At 39.4% G+C, this 22,300-nt stretch overlaps 4 protein-coding genes across 10 annotated transcripts in view; 3 read left to right on the top strand and 1 right to left on the bottom strand.

The window, feature by feature from the left end:
* Positions 1-2,289, bottom strand: part of LOC116732586 (tripartite motif-containing protein 16-like) — a 40,915-nt gene extending 38,626 nt beyond the window's left edge. For 5 of the 7 annotated variants that reach the window (XR_004341822.1, XR_004341820.1, XR_004341821.1 and 2 more), the window contains exon 1: positions 2,125-2,233. The gene's annotated coding sequence lies outside the window, so the exon portion shown is untranslated. Of the gene's footprint in view, positions 1-2,124 lie in introns of all 7 variants that reach the window. The other 2 variants (XM_032582869.1, XM_032582872.1) reach the window with 2 other exon arrangements.
* Positions 2,290-3,780: 1,491 nt separating this feature from the next.
* On the top strand, positions 3,781-7,437 carry LOC116732615 (uncharacterized). The gene is made up of 6 exons (XM_032582940.1): positions 3,781-3,956; positions 5,380-5,742; positions 5,828-5,917; positions 6,018-6,117; positions 6,197-6,349; positions 6,497-7,437. The coding sequence occupies exons 1-6, from the start codon at positions 3,863-3,865 to the stop codon at positions 6,654-6,656; spliced, it is 960 nt and encodes a 319-aa protein (XP_032438831.1). The 5' UTR covers positions 3,781-3,862; the 3' UTR covers positions 6,657-7,437.
* A 3,989-nt stretch (positions 7,438-11,426) lies between these two features.
* On the top strand, positions 11,427-14,074 carry LOC116732591 (tripartite motif-containing protein 16-like protein). The gene has a single exon (XM_032582877.1). It carries the CDS (start codon positions 12,211-12,213, stop codon positions 13,648-13,650), a length of 1,440 nt encoding a protein of 479 aa, XP_032438768.1. The 5' UTR covers positions 11,427-12,210; the 3' UTR covers positions 13,651-14,074.
* A 1,414-nt stretch (positions 14,075-15,488) lies between these two features.
* LOC116732302 (uncharacterized) lies at positions 15,489-21,955 on the top strand. The gene is made up of 4 exons (XM_032582373.1): positions 15,489-15,577; positions 15,903-17,824; positions 18,603-18,636; positions 19,773-21,955. Exons 2-4 carry the CDS (start codon positions 16,041-16,043, stop codon positions 21,456-21,458), a joined length of 3,504 nt encoding a protein of 1,167 aa, XP_032438264.1. The 5' UTR covers positions 15,489-15,577; positions 15,903-16,040; the 3' UTR covers positions 21,459-21,955.
* The last annotated feature ends 345 nt before the right edge of the window (positions 21,956-22,300 follow it).

Here is a 22,300-nt window from a genome sequence, read left to right as displayed (position 1 = left end):
GAAACTTCTTCTACAGGCAGCGCTGACCCAAACATTTAAGTTCAAAAACCTTTAAAGCATTTAAAGAGCGAGGGCGGACCGAGGGTTGATGCACATCTATCTGCTGAACTCTGATTGAACCCGACTATTAAATAGCAGAACATCAAGCTGACTCTGTTCAAGTGCATCACAATAAGTTATGATGTAATATGAAAGTTAATTTACTGCTTTAATTAAATACAGATAGAAATAGAAGTATTATACAGACTACATCAATACAAACTGTTTCATTTTCAACTAATTATTTCTACTGATGATTACAGCAAAAGCCAAAATTCAGTTTGTTTTCAGAAATTATAATAAACCAGAGGATCAATAAAATGTTTCATGACCTCCATCAGGATGTGTTCAATGTTTGGCTCCTTTCACGACTTCCTGCTTCAGTGCAAAGCAGCTGGTGGCTTTTAACTAGGTAATTCTAAATTAATTTAGAATTTAATGTTTAACCTAATTGTTTAAATTAAGTTAAACATTAAATGTTTAACCAAATTTAACATAAAAAGTGAAAAAACTAAACGGTTTAACAGTGTTGATAAACTTTCTGGAGTTTCGGTTATCCGGTTTATGCTAACCTGTTAGCAACAAGGATAAAGTACAAAGTTATTTTCATGCTAGCTCATGTTGAGCTGAGCCAACTGAATAAAGTGGTAATAATCTGTTAACTTTAATAATCTGTTAACGGTATTAATCTGTTTTATTGTTGTTGCAGCAGCTGGAATCACCGTGACATCAGAGCTGTCCACAGGCTGAGGAGCAGCAGCGGCACATGAACATCTTGACCTCCATGAATCTTTGGAGAAACGTTGGCTCCATGGTAACGCTTGCTCTGCTGTTTGTGGATCCGGTGGCTGTACTCCGTCCATAAGGCTAACGGCCTGAAGCTAGCTGGCTGATATGATCTGAGTTAAAGGCTCTGAATGAGGTGAGGGGCTGACTAAACGTAAAGTGGTTTTCCTTCTGCTGACTTGAAACCACAGCTGTGTGGCACGCGCCCCAGTCCAACCAGATGCTTCCCCCAGATAGCAGCCCAGAGCGGCAGCCATGTTTTCATCAGACTCAACCAGTTTTCCTTCTCATGTGAATTATTATTTATCCACTTAAAATTTGTTCATAATAACGTTTTGCTTTTCTTGTTGTGCTGAACTGTGTGACTGTGTGAGTCTAATTCTGCTAAATTTGTTTAGCGTTTTACTTTAAAGTTGTGACTAACTTGTCGCAGCGCCGCCATCTTGGTAGTCCATCGCTCCATTCAATCAGCTACTGACGGCTAACATAACATTATTAACCACTAGTTCAATTCTTCTTATTCAGTAAATTATTTCTGAAACATTATTTTATTAAAATAGTGTTTGATTTTCTCTGCTGCTTTCTGAACTGGGTTTTTAAACACCAACCACTTGTTCTAGTTTCAAAACTAGCATGGCCTCATGAACAATTCTCAAACAAACCTTGCTTTCTTTTTTATTATTACTTTTTCATGGTTTATTAGTTTTTATTATTCTCTTCCCTACTTTAATAGCTTAGTTTTTGTTTGCCTGGTTAAAGTTGACTGAAGTATTGAGGTATTTTGTTAATAAATTCTCATATATTGGAGAGAAATTTTTATTTTTCATATGTGTGCAGGTTTCTGAAAACACGTGGAGACTTTCACTGTAGGTAGGGAATCCTGTGTGACGTCAATGACTGGGAAATCCCCAGGGATACCCATGACTAACAGGGAGTGGCTTGGTTTCCCTAGAAACTTCAGATAAATATTTTCTCTTATCTCTCAGTATCACTCTGTCTCTCTCTGCTTCCTGTTTATGGCTGGATTGGTCACTAAAACATCAACATTCACCATGACTTCTGTCTGACATGGTTTGGTTTTTGCACTTTAAGTGACATTTAAATCACGGTGCGGACATTTAAATCTCCTTCACGAGACGCAGAGTAAAACTTTAGATTCTTAAAGTCATAATAAACAAATAAAAACAGCTCAGGTCTGTTGTTAACTAAAATACTCAAACTTTAAGTTGATAAAACTTTCCTCCTGAATCTGTCTGTCAGCCCTGAACAATATTCTAGAAACAATTGATCAGATCTTACCTTCACGCTTTAAAACACCAACTGAAACCACAAAGAAGGAAGCAGGTCCCTCCCAGCAGCAACAGGAAACACCTCTGTGATGTCACTGGTTTTGATTGGCTGAAAACCAACCAAAACAGGGAGTTGTGTGTTTATTTTTACTCCCAGATATTATCTCAAGTTTTGGTTACTTTTCCATTATAAAAAAAAAAAACACCTCAGTAACATGTTTTGTTTTTGTTTCTTTTGGGTTTTTTTCTTGTTTTCCCCCCAAAATCTCTACTAAAGTTTAAAAACACACATATAAAGAATCTCTAAAGGGAATAGAGGAAAAAACATCAAACAAAAATATAAAATCAAAAGAACAAAAGAGGGAAGAAAGACACCAGCAGAAAATAAATACATCTTCCAACAATGTAGAAACAGTTCAACCGATAAAAGGTAGGAAACTAAATCTAAAATAGCATAACCTAAGATAAAGAAAATTTACATCTGCAGAAACCTAACATTATCTTCTTTCCATATTTGTTATGTAAACATTCAACATCATGTAATAAATTAGCTGGATACAATTGTACTTTGCTATTAGTAATAATAACCTGATAAATAATATTAAACTCTTAAATGTTATTTAGCACCAGAAACTACATGGAGCAGCTTAACCAACCTGAAGCTAATGAAACTGTTTAGTCCTCAGTCCTCCTGTCTGGCGCTGCCACTTCAGGAAGTCCCAGAATATGGAGGCTGTGATTGTTTGCTGCTAATTATGATTGGCAGGTTGGGCAGCAAATGATGGTTCAGCCTTTATATTTGTATTTGTGATGATATTTTGTTGTTAGAGCTTCCTTGTTCCCCAGTTCAGCTGCATTAGCAGAATAAAGGGTTCATGGTTGTATCTGTTCATCTTACTTTGTGAAGGTGAAACTTTCCAAGAAGCAGAAGAAGTTGGATGAAAAATGAAAAACAGGAGTTGGATGAAAAATGCTGTTTTTATCTACGTTCTTACCCAGAACAGAGAAAATAATATCTTTATCAATGAAGGAATTATTTAAAATTTCAAAACTAAAAACTTCCAGGCCTCCATATTATAGCAGAGTTAAGGAGAGGCAGGATAAAAACAGGACAGGTTCTGTTCATTTAAATGGGAAAGTTAAACTTTACTCTTTTAAATTAAAAGCTTATTTCTACTTATTTCTGCTCTGTTCTGGTAAATCAGTGTTTATTTTTGCCTCCACAAATCAATTGTTACTGTTTAAAGCTACATTGAAATTGATTGCTAAAATGTTTTAATAAATATGAACCGGCTTTCATTTTTCACTTTTAATTTTAACTGTTATGTAAACAGATATGAATTCAAGTGAATCAATTTGTTATAAAGTTTTCAAATGTTTATATGAATAAAATGAATGAATCAGGATTCCTGGTATTGCTGATTATTCACAGCAAAATAATAAATCTTTGAGCAGAGGACCCAGTCGAAGGATGTGATCATAAAAATGGGATAAATTGACAGAAAACTAACAAAAGTGCCTTTACACACAGATTAATTTAATCTGGAAGCGATTATTTGTCTTTAATTGGATCCATGAATATTTTTGTTATAGTCTCCAAGGTGAATCCTCCCTACTTTCCATTACGTAAACCGAAGCTCCACCCCCTGACGCCCATAAAGTCAGCCCTGTTTAAAACCCACAGTTGGTTCCGTCTCCGGTCAGGGAATCCTCGGTACCGTAGCGGCGGTGACAACTGTTCTGTTGTAATGTCAGCAGCTGGTCTCTGTCAGTTTTTCTTCAGCCGTTCAGGATTTTGGACTTTTATCTTCGTCGTGGTTTTGGTCTGGACTCCTGTTAAAGGTAAACGCCGCTGCTTTTCTTTAACTTACGTTAAACTGTTACTAAGCAACCAGGAAATGTTTTCATTCAAACTGAGTGAAACGGTTGGTGAACTCATTCATCGTTTCTCTAAACAGCGAACTATGAAAGACTCAGCTGCTTTCAGACGGCCTGTCTGTCTCTGTTTTATATTTAAGTTACTTATTTGTGTCTTTGTTTTCCTCTGACCTCATTTCTACTGTTTATACTTATTTTATTAAATATAAAACTCACGTACAGACTTCGTCTAAAGTACTACATCTACCGTCATGCACTGCTGCTTTCTGACAGTTCAAATTGTTTCACATTGGTTGACTAAATTACTCTTCAAATCTGAATCTAAATTCATAAGCTTTGTTGAAGAGATTAAAATTATTTTTTTTAAACCGCTATTCATTGATATTAAAACGTATCCGCCGGTTGTCCCATAATAATTGTTCTGACTTTATTTGTAAGAGATGCTTTCCATTATTTAATGTTTACTCTTGATATTCACGGTGAGTCAGCATGAGCCCACCACCACAATGACTCATTAACTCACATGACCGAAATGTGACATTAATCAGCAATAATGATGGACATAGAGCTTAGCCATAATGAAACGTGGGCGTGACATCGTGTCTTAAATAAAAATAATATTTTTTTTATACCAGGTTCAATATCATTTTAATTTTTCTTGCTCTGTTCTCTTTTTTAAAAAAAGAAATGACAGAAAAATATTTTCAGCAAGTGGCTTTTATTTCAATCATCCCTGATGAGTTGCACCTCAATTTATTTAAAGCTGGGCTTTAAATACATTTTAAAGCCTTCCCTAGAGGGGAAGCTAATGGAGAACAGAATTAATTTAATGATTTAAATGAAAAAATCACTAAAATAATCAGTTGTTGATTCAGGTGAGAGCAAATGGAGCATAACGATTCATCACAGCTTATCTCTCCCTGACAGGGATCAGAAATCACCCAGTTATATTTTCCTTTTTCCACTTGTTTGCTTTCGTTTGAGTAAAATGATAAATGGGACATTCTGGCAGCTGCTTATATTACATTCTGGAAAGGGAGATTTTTGGATGTTTAAAGGGAAACTTGTGAAATGTAGCCTTAGATAAGGTCCTCCAATACAAACCGATTCATGTAAATGTATTAGATAAATGAATGCTGGCATATTTTTTATTTTTATTTTTGTTTCATTATTGTACAGTTTTTATTTCTAACATTCAATTGTGTTTGAATTGTAAATATATATTTCCGGAGGAAACCTGGTAGAAACCCAACCCTCCACAGATGGATTGTGTTTCTATCTGTGGGGTTTTTCCACTCTTGGGGAAACTACCCTGAAGTTTCAGGGTTTTACTTTAGTTTCATGATCATATTTATGAAACCTAATAAAATCTTCCCTGTGCTTCCAGGTGGCCTCCATCTGATTGGTTCGTCTCAGCCAATCGTAGCTGCTCCTGGAGATGACGTCGTCCTCCCATGTCGGGTGGATCCCGAGTGGGACGCCGTGGGGAAGACGGTGGAGTGGTCCCGACCGGACCTGAGGCCGTCCGGCCCTCAGAAGCGTGTGGAGTACGTGTTCGTGTATCGCTTCAAGAAGACGGACCGAGACATGATGATGGACACGTACATCCAGAGGACGTCTCTGTCCCAGGACGGCCTGAGGCGAGGAGACGTGTCTCTGACCATCAGGAACGTCAGCCTGCAGGACCACGGCAGGTTCCGATGTTTCATCCCACGCCTCAGGATAGAAGCAGAACTTCTGCTTGTTGTTGGTGAGGAACGGGTCCAAACTGCAGGTTCTGATCTGGTTCTGTTGGGGTTTTTTTCTAATCAGTCCTGTTATTGTTGCTGTTTCAGATCCAAACTTTGTTTCAACAACGACAACAGAGTCGGTTCATCCCAGAAACCTCATCACTCCGACGCCACAGCAGGAAACCGTGACGAACGGTGAGTCAGCAGGTCCAAACTCTGATGCTTCAGGTTCTGAGAATAAACCAAGTTTTACTTTGTTTTGATGTTTTCTGACATTTTTCTTCTTTTATTTCAGGTCGTCGGTCCAGGATGTTTCTTGTTTTGCCCATTATTCTCTTCATCATTTCTCTGAGTTTACTTTTCATCTTCAGCTTGAAAAATATCTCCAAAACCAAGTAAGTCAGAAATAATTAAAACACATCAGCGCTTCTTTCTCATAGTCAGATGATTAATCAAAAAATAAACCTGTTACAGATTTCAACAGAACCCCCTGAGAGCCTCTGCCTTGCAGTTTTGTTGCTTTGCTCAAGAGCAGACCTGTGTTGATGTGGAGAAGAACTCCAACTGCAGCGTCATGGAAACTGTGGAGACTGAGTCGATTAGTCTGAGGCATATCGATGAAACCAGGTGAGTCTGACTCATCAGTATCAGATGTCAGACCATGATGTCATATGATGTCACACCATGATGTCATATGATGGTAGAGGCAGCAGGTGATGCTCTAATAAAACGCTCTTTGTTTGACTCTGGACTTTTTCTTTTGTTCTCCTGAAGGTTCTCCATAAAGCAGCTCTCAGACTGCAGGAATCCTACAAACTTTCAGATAAACATGAGAAAATGTTCTGGATTGATCCAACAAGCTCGTCTGTTGGCTGAACTGTGTCTGTGCAGAGCAGCTCTGGGATCCTGCAGAACCTCTTCAACCATATCCTGAGCCAAGAAAAGGCTCCACTGTTCTGGAAGACATCCTGCCTGGTTCCAGTTCCAAAGAAAACTCAACCACCACAGACCTGCTGCCCTGACATCCCACAGCATGGAGGTTCTGGAGAGACTCCTGTTGGCCCACCTGAGTAAGCAGACAAGCTCATATCAAGACCCTCTGCAGTTTGCTTATCGCCATGGAAATGGAGGTTGCCATCATACACCTGCTTCAACAAACTTTGTGTCATCCAGACAAAGTGAGGATCGTGTTCTCTGATTTTTCCAGTCCATTTAACACGATTCAGTCTGAGCTGCTCTGTGAGAAACTCCAGAAGACACAAGTGGAGGCCTCAACGATCACCTGGATCTACCTGACAGACAGACAGACCACCGTTTGTGAGACTAAAGGACTCTGTGTCTAACCAGGTGGTCAGCAACATATTAGCACCACAGGGCTCTGTGCTCTCACCATTCCTTTTCACTCTGTACACTTCAGACTTCCAGCACAAGTCCAACATCTACAGAAATACTCAGATGATTCTGCAGTTGTTGGGTGAATCAGAGATGATCATGCAAAGAAGAATTCTTGATAAAATTAAGAAAATTATGGACAATCCTGACCATCCTCTTCATGAAACTGTCTTGGGAAGGTAGAGTATCTTCAGTCAGAGGCTTCTTCAGATTCAGTGCAGTACAGACTGCTACAGAAGATCTTGGACACCACATGGCCGGACCGAACCGATCGAACCGTTATACCTAGGATTTCTGTCGGCTAATGTTTGGTCTCAGGTTTTGAAAATGGGCCGACAATCGGCCGACAGCTCTAAGATCGTGTCTGCGCTGGGCTTTACACTAAGGAAATGAGGAAGGGAGAGTCAGTGGAGAGCACCGGAGTTGAGCCTCTTTTCACTCAGTGTCATTAACAGAAAGAGAAAAAGGTTGGAAGAGACGATAATGCCGGTAATTAAAATGACGTCGATAGTTTTAATTTATCGTACGATTAATTGATTTATCGTTTATCGCGACAGGCCTAGCTACAACATTTAACTTTCCTTTGGGATTGATAAAGTATTTTTGAATCTGAATTTTTTAGGATTTTAACTTATTGTACTTCTGTTTAACGTCACCATGTATGATCTGGTATCATCTTTCAGTTTGATGTTTTTCATTTATTTTGGACCCTGCTGTCTAAACACATGTTGCATCTTTTAAACATGAAGCTCAAACATTTGTTAAAGATCTGTTGACCAGATCAAGCTGTGAAACGTTAGGAAATATTTTAAATGTATGTGTGGAAAAAAATGTGATATAGAACTACTTTTCATTAATGCACTAACACTGTATTTGCACTTATTTTGGAATCTGTGTCTTAATGTTACACTAAACAGTAAATCAAATCCTCAATGTGAAAAGATAAAAGTCTGAGTTGTTTTCCTTGTAGTTGACCTGCTGTGGTTACATGATGGACTGACATTTATTTTCCAGTCACTTCCTGGAGAAGTTTTACAGAAATGCTGTTAAACTCTGGAGATTTTAATCCTGCTGGATTATAGGGATTTTTTAAGCTGTAATTTATTTTGTACTTAGACACTTAAAGCTAAATTGGGACTAAATGATTCTCAGTTTTGGCTGATTAAAACCTTATTAAGCTAATAAATTAAACATAAGCCGTAAATGTTTCTGACTTGAATATTTATTTTTTCTATATTTTGTAATAAAGTGAACTCTGAAGTACCGTGTTTCAGATTTCTTTAAATATATTTGCGTTTTCTTCTGTCGCTCTGAATTGGCGCCTCTGTTCAATGATCTGATTTTAAATAGAGGTGACCTCTGATCAGAACATAAACATGTTTCTTTGCTGTGATCCAAACGTTGTTGTCCATGAAAGATTTCATGATCTACAGTTTTCATGGCTTCCTGAAGGTCCCACTTGGAGTTAAAGGTCTGGACTTTAACTAGGCCATCCAAACTGAGAACTTTTTCTTGTCTACCTGAATAAACTTTTGCTTCTTTTTCCTTTGAAATCCAATGAATCAGAATGTTTTCTGGAAACTTACTGTGGTTTTAAATTCTGGTGAACTATGAACCCCCCCTCCGGTCCTCTCCTTTCTCACGTCAGATCAAACCTTCAGGCGACGGGTAGAAACAGATCCCAGTAGATCAGTTATCTGCCGGGAATCACCTGAGACAACAACAGGCCTTGTCATGTTCAGTCAAATCCTGATGGCTTTCAGCTCCAGGAGATTAAAACGTTTCTTCTTTTACTTTCTGGTTCTAAAATAAAACCCAAAGGGGAAATCCAATCGAAGTGGAAAATCTTAGTTTTTATGGAAATCAGCGCCGTTATGACAAATTAAAACCAGAAATAATAAGGAAATTGGTTGTGAATTCCCAAAACACCCTGAAGGTGTAAAATTTTCAGACCAAGTTATTATAATAAATGAGTTATTGTCTGACTAAAGTTTTATTGGGATTAAATGAGCTGTCAGAATTTATTCTGTAATCTTTAATCAATTTTCACTCTAAGGCTGTTGGGAAATCTTAATAACTGATTTCCTTGTAAAAGTTAATACATTTTAACGTCCAAACATATTAATAGTGTTGAGATAATGAATGTTGTCACATTTATAATGTCAGTTTCACATTATGTGTCCAGAAAACCCCTGAATTTCTAGATCCCTTTCAAAACAAATTGACTAATGATTAAATACTTGCATCATTAATAGTTTTACTTTCTCTGTTTATTTTTATAGTCAGAATCTCCCTGGACTTCTAACAGGAACCATAAACAAGCTGTTGGGTTACGGATGTGAATAACATCATAAATATAATACTGATTTATTGTTTTCCTCATTTGTACGTTTTGTTCATAAATGCAGCTCAAAACCAAAAGCACTGATTTGTTTTAATATTGACTTTGGCTGCTTGGTTTGAAGCAAATTCTGTTTAAATGTCAGATAAAGCAACTTTTGCTGCCATCTAGTGAACTTTCTCTTTCACTTCTGCCGTCATGGATCATCTGCTTTTCCTTCACTTTCCCTCTCACCAAAGTTTCAATTAGACATCCAAGATTAGACTTGGCTGCATTTTGTTAGGACACACACACACACACACACACACACCCACACACACACCCACACACACACCCACACACACATGCTTGTGTGGCTATCTTTGTAGGGACTTTCCATTGACTTCCATTCATTTCTACAGCCTAACCCTTATCCTAACCCTAACCTTTCCCATTACTAGTATATTCCTGACTCTAAACTTTATGAAAAACAGATTTAAATCTTACCTCTAAACTTATCCCCTAAACCTAAACAAAAGGTTCCACCATGTTAAGATCAGGCGTTTGTCCCAGTAACACCCATAGGTTTCAGAATGTTAGATTTATATCGTAAATTTTGTATTTAGGCCTTTTCTGGCATATTTACCGACATTCTGGAGACCTCTATCAGTTTGAATATGCCAGTCGTCCCATAGATAATATTATTTTACAAGTGAAACACTCCATTCTGTCACTTGTGGATAAGCAAACCCGTCTCCAGATACTTTTCACTGATTGTAGCTCAGCCTTTGTATCGGTCAGCTGGCTGATAAACATGGAGAGTCAGACACACAGACCTTCATGGTGAACCTGATGAAAACAGACCCAGTAGAGCTTCTGCAGCTGGTGAATCATGCTGTCTGGAAAACTTCACAAAGGAGATGACATCATGAGGAAAGAGCATTGTGTGGAAGAACTTGTTAACTGAATAAGAGAACAAGGCCCAGTTTGTCATAAAGCTGCGCACAATTAGCACAACACCTCAGCCGAAGCTCTGAAAACACGTCGTCTCATTTGGTTTGAGTCAAGTCAAAACTATTTTATTTATATCGTACTTTTTAACAAGGCACTTCCAAGAGCTTTACATCATAATAACATCATAGAGTCAGTATGAACCAAGCAATAAACTGAATGTTCCTGAGAAGGTTTGTTCATAATTCCTCGTAGTTACAGGTTTCCCAAGAGCGCAGCCCGCCGCCCCACCCAGCAGCAGGTCACCATTTCAGAGCTGAGCAACAGCTTTACCACCACTGAGCCGCCGCACTTTTAATCATCCCAGAAATATGATATGATCTGGGAAGAGAAGGAGATTCTGGCTGCAGCTGTTTGAACAGGAAACAGGCGGAGCGCCTGTTCAGTCTGTTTACAGCAACAAACTGCAAGCTGTTAGCCGCAGAAGCTAAAGACTGCGACATTAAAGTTGATAACTGAAAGCCTGTTTCGTTCTCTGCAACTCTATTCGATATACTGTAGTGCCTGGACTTTAATAATAGCTTAGGGTGATGATGTTAAGTGATATTTCTGTCTAAGTTACTATTTTTATTAAAGTAATTATGTCAAATATTAATAGATAACACTTTCTACACTTCAACAGCACAGCAGGAAGGAGGTCCAGTCCCAAGTGACAGAGTTAAGTTTGGGTTCTTGTTCACAGATAATGAAAACACAGAGCAGGAGATCAATATGTGGACTGAAGCGCCGTTAGCAGTGATGTGCTGATCTGTCTTAGTGAAGAAATGTAACGTTAAATCATCATTTTTACCTTCATCTGTGGTCAAACACATGTAGATGTTTTGAGTAGTGACCAAAAGAATGAGATCATGAACATTTGGTTCCAAACAACCAGTTCAAGCACAAAGCATGAATGAAGATGAAGTATTATTTTGAGAAAGTAATGTTTATTGAATAATTCTCTGAATTAGAAATCAAATGATTCTTTATCACTATTTTGGGATACCAATATTGCGGCGTAAAAGGACAAATATAAACTAGGTTGGGATGTTGCAACAATCTATTTTAAGTCTTACTGTAAAAACCTTAAATAGCGACGCTAGTTTTTATTAGCTCCAGTGGTTTGCTAAGGCTGACCACACACAGGTAAATACACTGAACATGTATGGAGCTTTTCCAATCATTTTGCCACTCAAAACGCTTTACACTGGAGTCACATTTACCCACAAACACACACACATTTATACACCAATCAATAGGTAACTTGGGGTTCATTCAGTGCCTTGCCCAGGGGCACATCGACACAAGACAGGAGGAAGCTGAAATCAAACCTACAACCTTCCAGTTACAAGACGACTGATCAACCCCACAGTCAAATGGACATAGGGATCTATTTTTAGCATCAATAGTTACCTTAGTTTAGCACAAGCAACAATTATTTAATTAGCTGATATTTTATTGGCTAAATCACACATAAGTCTGTTATTTTTTGTTTGTGAATAAAATCAAGAGTCTAAAACAACCAAAACAGCTAAAAAGTTAAAGCTCTTCTCTTTTTTTGGTTCTGTAACGGAGTCATTATCTGATTTCTGTTGTAACTCTCAGTAATTCTCCACATCCTGGAAAAACAAGCAGGTTTAGGCAGGTCTAAGAAAAACCTTACAGCTCTTCCTGGGAACGGAGGTGTGACGTTTTCCCTTTCGCTGTATCCTGTAAATACGTCTCTGTTCCCTCCTCCTCAGACGATAAATTGAAACTGATCCAGTCATTGTTACTGAGAGCTGAAATGGAGCACAGAGGACTTCAGTTAGACCAAAGTAACTTCTCCTGTTCGATCTGTTTGGATCTATTGAAGGATCCGGTGACTATTCCCTGTGGACACAGCTACTGTATGAACTGTATTAAAACACACTGGGATGAAGAAGATCAGAGGAGAATCCACAGCTGCCCTCAGTGCAGGAAAGAGTTCATACCAAGGCCTGAACTGGAGAAGAACTTCATGTTTGCTGCTTTAGTGGAGGATCTGAAGAAGACTGGACTCCAAGCTGACCACTGCGCTCGTCATGATGACAGGATGAAGATCTTCTGTTGCATGGATGAACATAAAGGCCATGAAACAGTTTCAGCTGCAGCAGAAAGAGCTGAGAAGCAGAAGGAGCTCCAGGAGAGTCGACAACAAATCCATCAGAGAATCCAGGACCAAGAGAAAGATGTGAAGCTGCTTCAACAGGAGGTGGAGGCCATCAATGTCTCTGCTGATAAAGCAGTGGAGGACAGTGAGAAGATCTTCACTGATCTGATCCGTCTCCTCCAGGAAAGAAGCTCTGATGTGAAGCAGCAGATCAGATCCCAGCAGGAAACTGAAGTGAGTCGAGTCAAAGATGTTCAGCAGAAGCTGGAGCAGGAGATCACTGAGCTGAAGAGGAAAGACGCTGAGCTGGAGCAGCTCTCACACACAGAGGATCACAACCAGTTTCTCCTCAACTACCCCTCACTGCCAGCACTCAGTGAGTCTACACACTCATCCAGCATCAACATCCGTCCTCTGAGACACTTTGAGGACGTGACAGCAGCTGTGTCAGAGCTCAGAGACATAATGCAGGACGTCCTGAGAGACTCATGGACAAACATCGAATTGAAGGTCACTAAGGTGGATGTTTTACTGGCAGAACCAAAGACCAGAGATGGACTCTTACATCATTCAAAAGAGATCACTCTGGATCCAAACACAGCAAACAGGAACCTGTTTCTATCTGAGGGGAACCAAAAAGTAATAAGGGTGATGCAGCAACAGTCTTATCCTGATCATCCAGACAGATTCACTGATTATAAGCAGGTCCTGAGCAGAGAGAGTCTGACTGGACGTTGTTACTGGGAGGTGGAGTGGACTGGGAGAGGAGTTGGAGTAGCAGTTTCATACAAGAGCATCAGAAGATCAGAAGGGTTTGGATTCAATGACAAATCTTGGTCTTTATATTGCACCAAAGACGGTAACACATTTTTTCTTGATGACATTGAAACTCCAGTACCAGGTCCAGTTTCCTCCAGAATAGGAGTGTACCTGGATCACAGAGCAGGTATTCTGTCTTTCTACAGCGTCTCTGAAACCATGACTCTCCTCCACAGAGTCCAGACCAGATTCACTCAGCCGCTACACGCTGGGATCTGTGTTTATAATGGATCCTCTGCTGAGCTGATTAAACCTGAACAGCCATTGGTGGCCTGAGGTCCAGTTGGTTTCAGTTGCTTTTGTCTCCATCATTGTTGTCATTTCCTCACTGCTGAGAAATTTGTCATCTTGTTGTTTTGTTGATGGTGGAGTTTGTTTGGGTGCTGCCCCCTCCTGTTTCTGTCCAGCCATGGAGCCGACCAAGCTTCACTTAAAATAATATCTATGTTTATTGAACATAGTGTATAGAAAGTGTTTTAAGAGAATGTTCAAAAGTTAATGATGAAATTTGCTGAATCGACTGACTGTACTGATTGATTGACATTTATATTTATTGTTTTGTCAGACCATATTTTGTTGTTGTTGTTCAGATCCATGTAAAGATGATCTGATGTAAACTGTAATTATTAGCATTATCAATAAGTCATTTTTTATTGGACAAAGATCAAACCGTGTCAATAAAGTCGTTTTGTGACTCAGATTGTGGTTCTGTGTTTGTTTTTGTACATTGATCAAGTTGATTCACTGTTTGAATATATAATGAGGATTTCATGTTTTATTACATTTTATTATCATGTGTCAGTAATAAAAGTTATTCTTCAAAGGTAATTTTTAAACATTTCCAAATAGCAGAATCAGTCGTGGTTTTCAGATGAGAACAAAGTGAGTAATCAGAGTTTTTGTTGCTTCAGGCTGAGATTTGTTTTCTGTCTCCTGGTGGCAGGAGTCCAGGATGGTCCTAAAAAGACCCAACAGAATCTACCGGGTTTTATATCTGTGTGAGGACGACAAGGCTGAGATAATACTGCGGAGGCCACCAGATGGCGCCAAATACCACAATGTTCCTCAGCAGGAAGAATCATGAACGCAGTTAAAGTTTTGTTTTTAAAAGATGGATTAAACAAAAATATAAAATGTTTTCCACAGCTAGGATAACCCCAAACTAGATTTGAACAGATTTGAACATAATCAGCGTTACTCTTTCTGCAAACTATTTACAATTGATAAAGTCTTTTATGTACTTCATACTAAGAGCTCACATTTTTCTATGAAACAGGTTCAAACTAAACACCTGCTGTCCAAGTGGGTCCAGGGTTGCTATAAAGGTCCCTACCAAATTCTGGCCGGATCCAACTATTCCGCATCAGAACATGAAGCTGACTCAATACAAGTGTTTTACAACAGATTATATTAAGAAAGTTAATTTTGTTCATTATTTAAATTCAAGTAGAGCAGATCTTCTAGAAACAAAGGACTTGAAAACCTTTTTTTGAGGAGCTCCAGTCCAGACTTTCTCCTGCCAATCTTCCAGAGAGACGGTTTGAAAACGTTCTGGAGCTGCAAGCTGGACTCTTTTCTCTGCAGATCTTCTAGATTGAAAACTTGATGTTTCTTGATGTCTGTTTCTGGGGTTTTAGCAGTCAGTTTTCTCTTTGAAAACAACAAACACATGTGGCAGATGAAGTATATTATTTAAGGTTCTCACTCAGTACAATAACAACTTTTTTTTTCCTCCTGAAATTTCTGTAAAAGACAATGATTGTACTGATGAACAAAAAAGCGAGAAAAATTATGAGAGATGAGGAATAAGATGAAGTGTCTGAGTGCAAACTGTAACATATTTTACTTTATTTCTAGGTTACTAAAAATCTGTTTATTTGTTTTTAACCAAATTTGGTTTTTCAAAAATATCTCCATCTTGACTTTTTGATGTTAGTATTAACATGAGAGTCAACGTTCATTTTTCAATGCAATAGACTTCATGAAGCAAACTCCAAAGTCTGTGCTGGAAAAGGACTTGATCAGCAGGGAGGGACTCTGAACTGGAAGCCACGCCTACTTATGGTTGGCACCTCGAAGAGGAGCTCATACAACTTTACGTAACTGGGTGGATACAAAGAAGGAGGACAGTCAACTCAAGAGTCTAAAGCTCACCAAGCTCTAGGAAAGCACAGCTGGAAAACCAACAACTGTTACCAATGAGGTAAGCATGGAATAGTTAGCTAGCTGGCATTTTATTGGCTAAATCTTTTACTCATAAGTCTCATTTTTTGTGAATAATATCAAACAGTATTTCAGCAGCAATCAAAATTTGTAAAACAACCAAAATAAGCTAAAACGTTTAACCTCTTCAATCAAACCACTGACTGATTTCTGAAGCAAATGTCTGTGATTCTCCACATAAACCTGAGAAAACAAAGCGCCTTAAACACGCCAGCTCAGTCTAAGACACACCTGAAAGTTCTTCCTGGAAACAAAGTTCTGTAAAAACCTCCTGTCAACACATGTCTTTGTTCCCTCCCATTTAGATCAGGAGGTTTACTGCTGAGGCTAACAACTTCCAGGCCTCGCTCACTGCAGTAACACATGTTCTGTAAATCAGAACTCAGACCTGACCCAGTTCTACATAGGAGAAACTCACAGAGTCATTATTACTGAGAGCTGAAATGGAGCAAAGAGTAGTTCAACTAGACCGAGATAATGTGTCCTGTTCCATCTGTTTGGATCTACTGAAGGATCCGGTGACTATTCCCTGTGGACACAGCTACTGCATGAACTGTATTAAAACACACTGGGATGGAGAAGATTGGAAGAAAATCTACAGCTGCCCTCAGTGCAGGAAAGAGTTCATACCGAAACCTGTCCTTGAAAAGAACATCATGTTGGCTTCTTTAGTGGATGATCTGAGGAAGACTGGACTCCAAGCTGCTCCAGCTGATCACTGCTATGCTGGACCTGAAGATGTGGCCTGTGATGTTTGTACTGGGAGGAAGATGAAAGCTGTCAAGTCCTGTTTAACTTGTCCTGCATCTTATTGTGGGAATCACCTCCAACCTCATTATGATGCGCCACCATTACAGAAGCACAAGGTGGTTAATCCTTCCAATAACCTTCAGCAGAACATCTGCTCTCGTCATGATGAGGTGATGAAGATCTTCTGTCGTACTGATCAGCAGTGTATCTGTTATCTCTGCACTATGGATGAACATAAAGACCATGAAACAGTCCCAGCTGCAGCAGAAAGAGCTGAGAAGCAGAAGAAGCTCCAGGAGAGTCGACAACAAATCCAGCAGAGAATCCAGGACCAAGAGAAAGATGTGAAGCTGCTTCAACAGGAGGTGGAGGCCATCAATGTCTCTGCTGATAAAGCAGTGGAGGACAGTGAGAAGATCTTCACTGAGCTGATCCGTCTCCTCCAGGAAAGAAGCTCTGATGTGAAGCAGCAGATCAGATCCCAGCAGGAAACTGAAGTGAGTCGAGTCAAAGATGTTCAGGAGAAGCTGGAGCAGGAGATCACTGAGCTGAAGAGGAAAGACGCTGAGCTGGAGCAGCTCTCACACACAGAGGATCACATCCAGTTTCTCCTCAACTACCCCTCACTGCCAGCACTCAGTGAGTCTACACACTCATCCAGCATCAACATCCGTCCTCTGAGACACTTTGAGGACGTGACAGCAGCTGTGTCAGAGCTCAGAGAGAAACTAGTGGACATCCTGAGAGACTCATGGACAAACATAGAACTGAAGGTCACTGAAGTAGATGTTCAACCATCAGAACCAGAACCAAAGACCAGAGCTAAACACTTCTCACCTCCCATCTCACGCAAGTCAGGCTATACCTTGCCCATGCCCTTCTTCCTCAATCTGCACCTCACAAACGAAACAAAGAGACCAGAACCAGAACCAAAGACCAGAGCTGAATTCTTAAAATATTTCCAAAAAATCACTCTGGATCCAAACACAGCACACAAGAAGCTGTTATTATCTGAGGGAAACAGAAAAGCAACACTAATAAACCAACAACAGTTTTATCCTGATCATCCAGAAAGATTCACTAATAGTTTTCAGGTTCTGAGCAGAGAGAGTCTGACTGGACGTTGTTACTGGGAGGTGGAGTGGAGAGGAGGAGGAGTTGTTGTAGCAGTTTCATACAAGAACATCAGCAGAACAGAAACATTTGGTTCCAGTGACAAATCTTGGTCATTATATTGTACTACACAGAAGAAAAGAAATCGACTTTATCACAACAAAGTTCAAACTCCAGTATCAGGTCCAGTTTCCTCCAGAATAGGAGTGTACCTGGATCACAGAGCAGGTATTCTGTGTTTCTACAGCGTCTCTGAAACCATGACTCTCCTCCACAGAGTCCAGACCAGATTCACTCAGCCTCTCTATGCTGGGATTGAGCCTTACTCTCATGGAGACGCTACTGAGTTTATTAAACTGAAATAGTTGTCAGTGATCTCAGGTCCAGTTGGTTAAAATGTGTATTTTAGTTTCAGTTTCTTTTGTCTCCATCATTGTTGTCATTTTCTCACTGCTGAGTAATTTGTCGTCTTGTTTGTTGTTTTGGTGATGTTGGAGTTTGTTTGGGTGCTGCCCCCTCCTGTTTCTGTTCTGTTCTGACACCTGCTACACAAATAAATTTGACTTGACTTCTGTTTCATATCATGTCACTATAATCTCCCTGAGTTTCTTGATTATTTTTAGAACTATAGGGGCGCTAGTTAGTTATAAATTTTTATTATACATTTTTGTTGATGTGAAAAATAAAGAGTAAAAACTCCTCCCACTCTAAATGGTTTCATATTGTTAGTATTTATTGCTGTTTTGTTCATTCTCTGTAATGATTCATGCTTGTATTTCTCTCTTGACATCAATGTTTTATTCTCATACAAAATGTGGAAAAATATTCATTAAGTTGTTGTATTAACACTTGTTATATTTACAACCTACCTGGATATTTTTCTATTAATGAAAAGGTTTTTGTGTAAAACATTGTGGTTCATCTTCTCTCCGCATGACGGAGAAAATCCATCCAGTGACATCAATCTGACTGAAACTGTACTGAAAATATTTAACTTACAGATCCACAGCTTCAACGTTTGACCTTTATAGTGTAGCTTAAAACTAAATATTAAAAAAAGTTTTTTAACATTTCTTGCTTAAACATTATTGTTCATGTTTTCAGTGTGAATTCTGACCTTTAAATGTAAATTAATAAATCAGCTTTATTTACACCAGTAGGTTTGGTTACCGTGAGGTCAGCTTTCTTGTCAGACAGGAAAAAGATTTAACTGGTGTTTATTTTGTTTGTTTGTTTGTTTTGTTTTTAAGCTGTGAAGTACTTTGAAAAAAAAAACGTTCTAGGAAAATATGCTGGATGAACTCATTATTTTTAATAATAATAAATATTTAGAAGTAAATAATTTAGATCTAAAAATTAAGATTAGGGAATTTCACATTTAACTGTACCATTAGTCATTTTTGATTGAACAAATTATCTAAACTAGATAAAAGTTGTGATTAAAACTGAAATTAATTAGCTGGTATTAAGATAAGTTGAAAGGTAAATTAGATAAATTAGGTCAATTTAAAGCGGATTTGAATTTGCAATTATTGTTGGTTTTTGCCTCTGAATTAAAACATTAGAACCGAAATTAACAGAAATATGTAGAATCAAAATAGTTTTTAATGTCAACAGTTCTTACCGAACATGAGACGCTTTAGTTGCCACTTACAATATGGCGGCCGCGGTGACGTAATTTCCGGGCACGTGAGAGTTGCTGGGAGCCAGTCATCAGTTTTCTACCTCTCAGCTTCCTCTAGTCTCGCCTGGACATTTTCCTGGTCGCTGATGTTTTCATCGTGGATTTTTACCTTCTGCTTTTACTGGACTTTGGTTCGCGGTGAGTTTCTGCTGCTGCTCAATAATAATAATAATAATAACTGATAAAGACATTTTAGCTAATCAGGTTTCATAACACTGAGTTTAGGAAAATAAAGTTTACATTTGTTTTTAAGTGGTTTTTAAGTCTTAATTCATCAAGTCCAACCCTTATTTTGTATGCAGGTGAATGAAATTAAAGGAGTAACATTACTTCAGCAGCATTCAAAATTTCCAAAATAACCATAAACAGGTGAAAGCTTAAATCTCTTCTCCACTTTAAGCATCTTATAAGTAATCAGTTTTCTGATTTCTGTTCTCCACATAGAAACTTGGGAAAACAAGCAGGCACAGTGGAAGACATTCCTCACAGTTTTTCCTGAGGTCTGATAACTCCTCCTAGGCTGCATCCTGCCAACACGTCTCTGTTCCCTCCTCTTCAGATCTGGAAGTTTCCTGCTGAGGCTAACAGCTTCCAGGCCTCATTCACTGCAGCAACACACAATGTTTAGATCAGAGCTCAGAGCTGCTGTTGTTCTATAGAGGAGGAAACTACGCAGTTGTTACTGGGAGCTAAAATGGCGCAGAGAATAGTTCAACTAGACCAAAGTAACTTTTCTTGTTCCATCTGTTTGGATCAACTGAAGGATCCGGTGACTATTCCCTGTGGACACAGTTACTGTATGAACTGCATTAAAAGCCACTGGGATGGAGAAGATCAGAGGAGAAACCACAGCTGCCCTCAGTGCAGGAAAGAGTTCATACCAAGACCTGATCTGGAGAAAAATGTCATGTTAGCTGCTTTAGTGGAGGATCTGGAGAAGACTGGACTCCAAGCTGCTGCAGCTGATCACTGCTATGCTGGACCTGAAGATGTGGCCTGTGATGTTTGCACTGGGAGGAAGATGAAAGCTGTCAAGACCTGCCTGGTTTGTCTGATTTCTTACTGTGAAAATCATCTTCAGCCTCATTATGAATCTCCTGCTTTTAAAAAGCACAAGCTGGTGAATCCCACCAAAACTCTCATGGAAAGCATCTGCTCTTGTCATGATGAGGTGATGAAGATGTTGATGGATGGTTATGAAACAATCTCTGCAGAAGCAGAAAGGGCTGAGAAGCAGAAGGAGCTCCAGGAGAGTCGACAACAAATCCAGCAGAGAATCCAGGACCAAGAGAAAGATGTGAAGCTGCTTCAACAGGAGGTGGAGGCCATCAATGTCTCTGCTGATAAAACAGTGGAGGACAGTGAGAAGATCTTCACTGAGCTGATCCGTCTCCTCCAGGAAAGAAGCTCTGATGTGAAGCAGCAGATCAGATCCCAGCAGGAAACTGAAGTGAGTCGAGTCAAAGATGTTCAGGAGAAGCTGGAGCAGGAGATCACTGAGCTGAAGAGGAAAGACGCTGAGCTGGAGCAGCTCTCACACACAGAGGATCACAACCAGTTTCTCCTCAACTACCCCTCACTGCCAGCACTCAGTGAGTCTACACACTCATCCAGCATCAACATCCGTCCTCTGAGACACTTTGAGGACGTGACAGCAGCTGTTGCCGAGCTCAGAGACAAACTAGTGGACATCCTGAGAGACTCATGGAGAAACGTTGAACTGGCAATCACTGAAGTGGATGTTCTACTGTCAGAACCAAAGACCAGAGATGAATTCTTAAAATATTCACAAGAAATCACTCTGGATCCAAACACAGCAAACATATTTCTGTTATTATCTGAGCAGAACAGAAAAGTAACATTAATGAACCGGCAACAAGATTATCCAGATCATCCTGACAGATTCACTGGTTGTTATCAAGTCCTGAGTAGAGAGACTCTGACTGGACGTTGTTACTGGGAGGTGGAGAGGACTGGGAGTGGAGTTTATGTAGCCATTTCTTACAAGAACATCAACAGAAAAGAAGCCTTTGGGTTCAATGACAGATCTTGGTCTTTATATGGTTACACAGACAGTTACACATTTTATCACAACAACATTGAAACTCCAGTACCAGGTCCAGTTTCCTCCAGAATAGGAGTGTACCTGGATCACAGAGCAGGTATTCTGTGTTTCTACAGCGTCTCTGAAACCATGACTCTCCTCCACAGAGTCCAGACCAGATTCACTCAGCCTCTACATGCTGGAGTTGGTCTTTACTTCTCACTTTCCTGTCCTGGTGATTCCTCTGCTGAGTTCATTAAACTGAAATAGTCAGCAGTGATCTCAGGTCCAGTTGGTTAAAATGTGTATTTTAGTGCCAGTTCCTTTCGTCTCCATCATTGTTGCTGAGAGATCATCTGTCTTAGTGGAGCTACTTTGTCATCTTTATTGTTTTTATTAATGTTTGATGTGTGATCAGAATCTCTAATTTCTTAATTTTTTTCATATTTAGCTGCATCATTATTATCACATTTATCACTTCTGTTTCTGATGTCACCAGAACCTGCTTGAGTTTCTGATTATTTTTAAAGCACATTAACTAGTAGTGTTATATCTGCATCATTAGTATTTTTTCTCTGCTCTGCTCTGCTAAGTACCATGTTTACTGATGGAACTGTTAATTAACATATATTATTAAACAGTTATAATGTACCTGAACTTACCTGGGGATCAAAGGGGAAGTGGTGGAGAAGGTGGAGGATTACAAATACCTGGGAGTTGTAATCGGCAACAGACTGGACTGGGCATCTAACACTGACGCTGTGTGCAGGAAGGGGATGAGCAGACTCTATTTTTTAAGGAAGCTGAGATCCTTCAATGTGTGCAGCAAGATGTTGGAGACCTTTTATCACAGTGTTGTTGCCGGCGCCATCTTCTTTGCTGCTGTGTGTTGGGGAAGCAGCATCAGAGCCAGCGACTCTAATAGACTAGACAAAATCATCAGGAAAGCTGGCTCTGTACTGGGACTAAGGCTGGAGTCCCTGGAAACTGTGGTGGAGAGGAGGACACTGAAGAAGGTTCTGTCTGTTATGGACAATAAACAGCACCCTCTCCACCACATAGTGGACAGACAGCGGAGCACCTTCTCACATAGGCTGCTCCAGCTCCGCTGT

This window comes from Xiphophorus hellerii, chromosome 14 (genome assembly GCF_003331165.1).
Source record: "Xiphophorus hellerii strain 12219 chromosome 14, Xiphophorus_hellerii-4.1, whole genome shotgun sequence".
In the NCBI taxonomy this organism is placed as follows: Eukaryota; Metazoa; Chordata; class Actinopteri; order Cyprinodontiformes; family Poeciliidae; genus Xiphophorus; species Xiphophorus hellerii.
The sequence above is the reverse complement of the archived record's forward strand: the minus strand, read 5'-3'. Positions and strand labels throughout refer to the sequence as shown.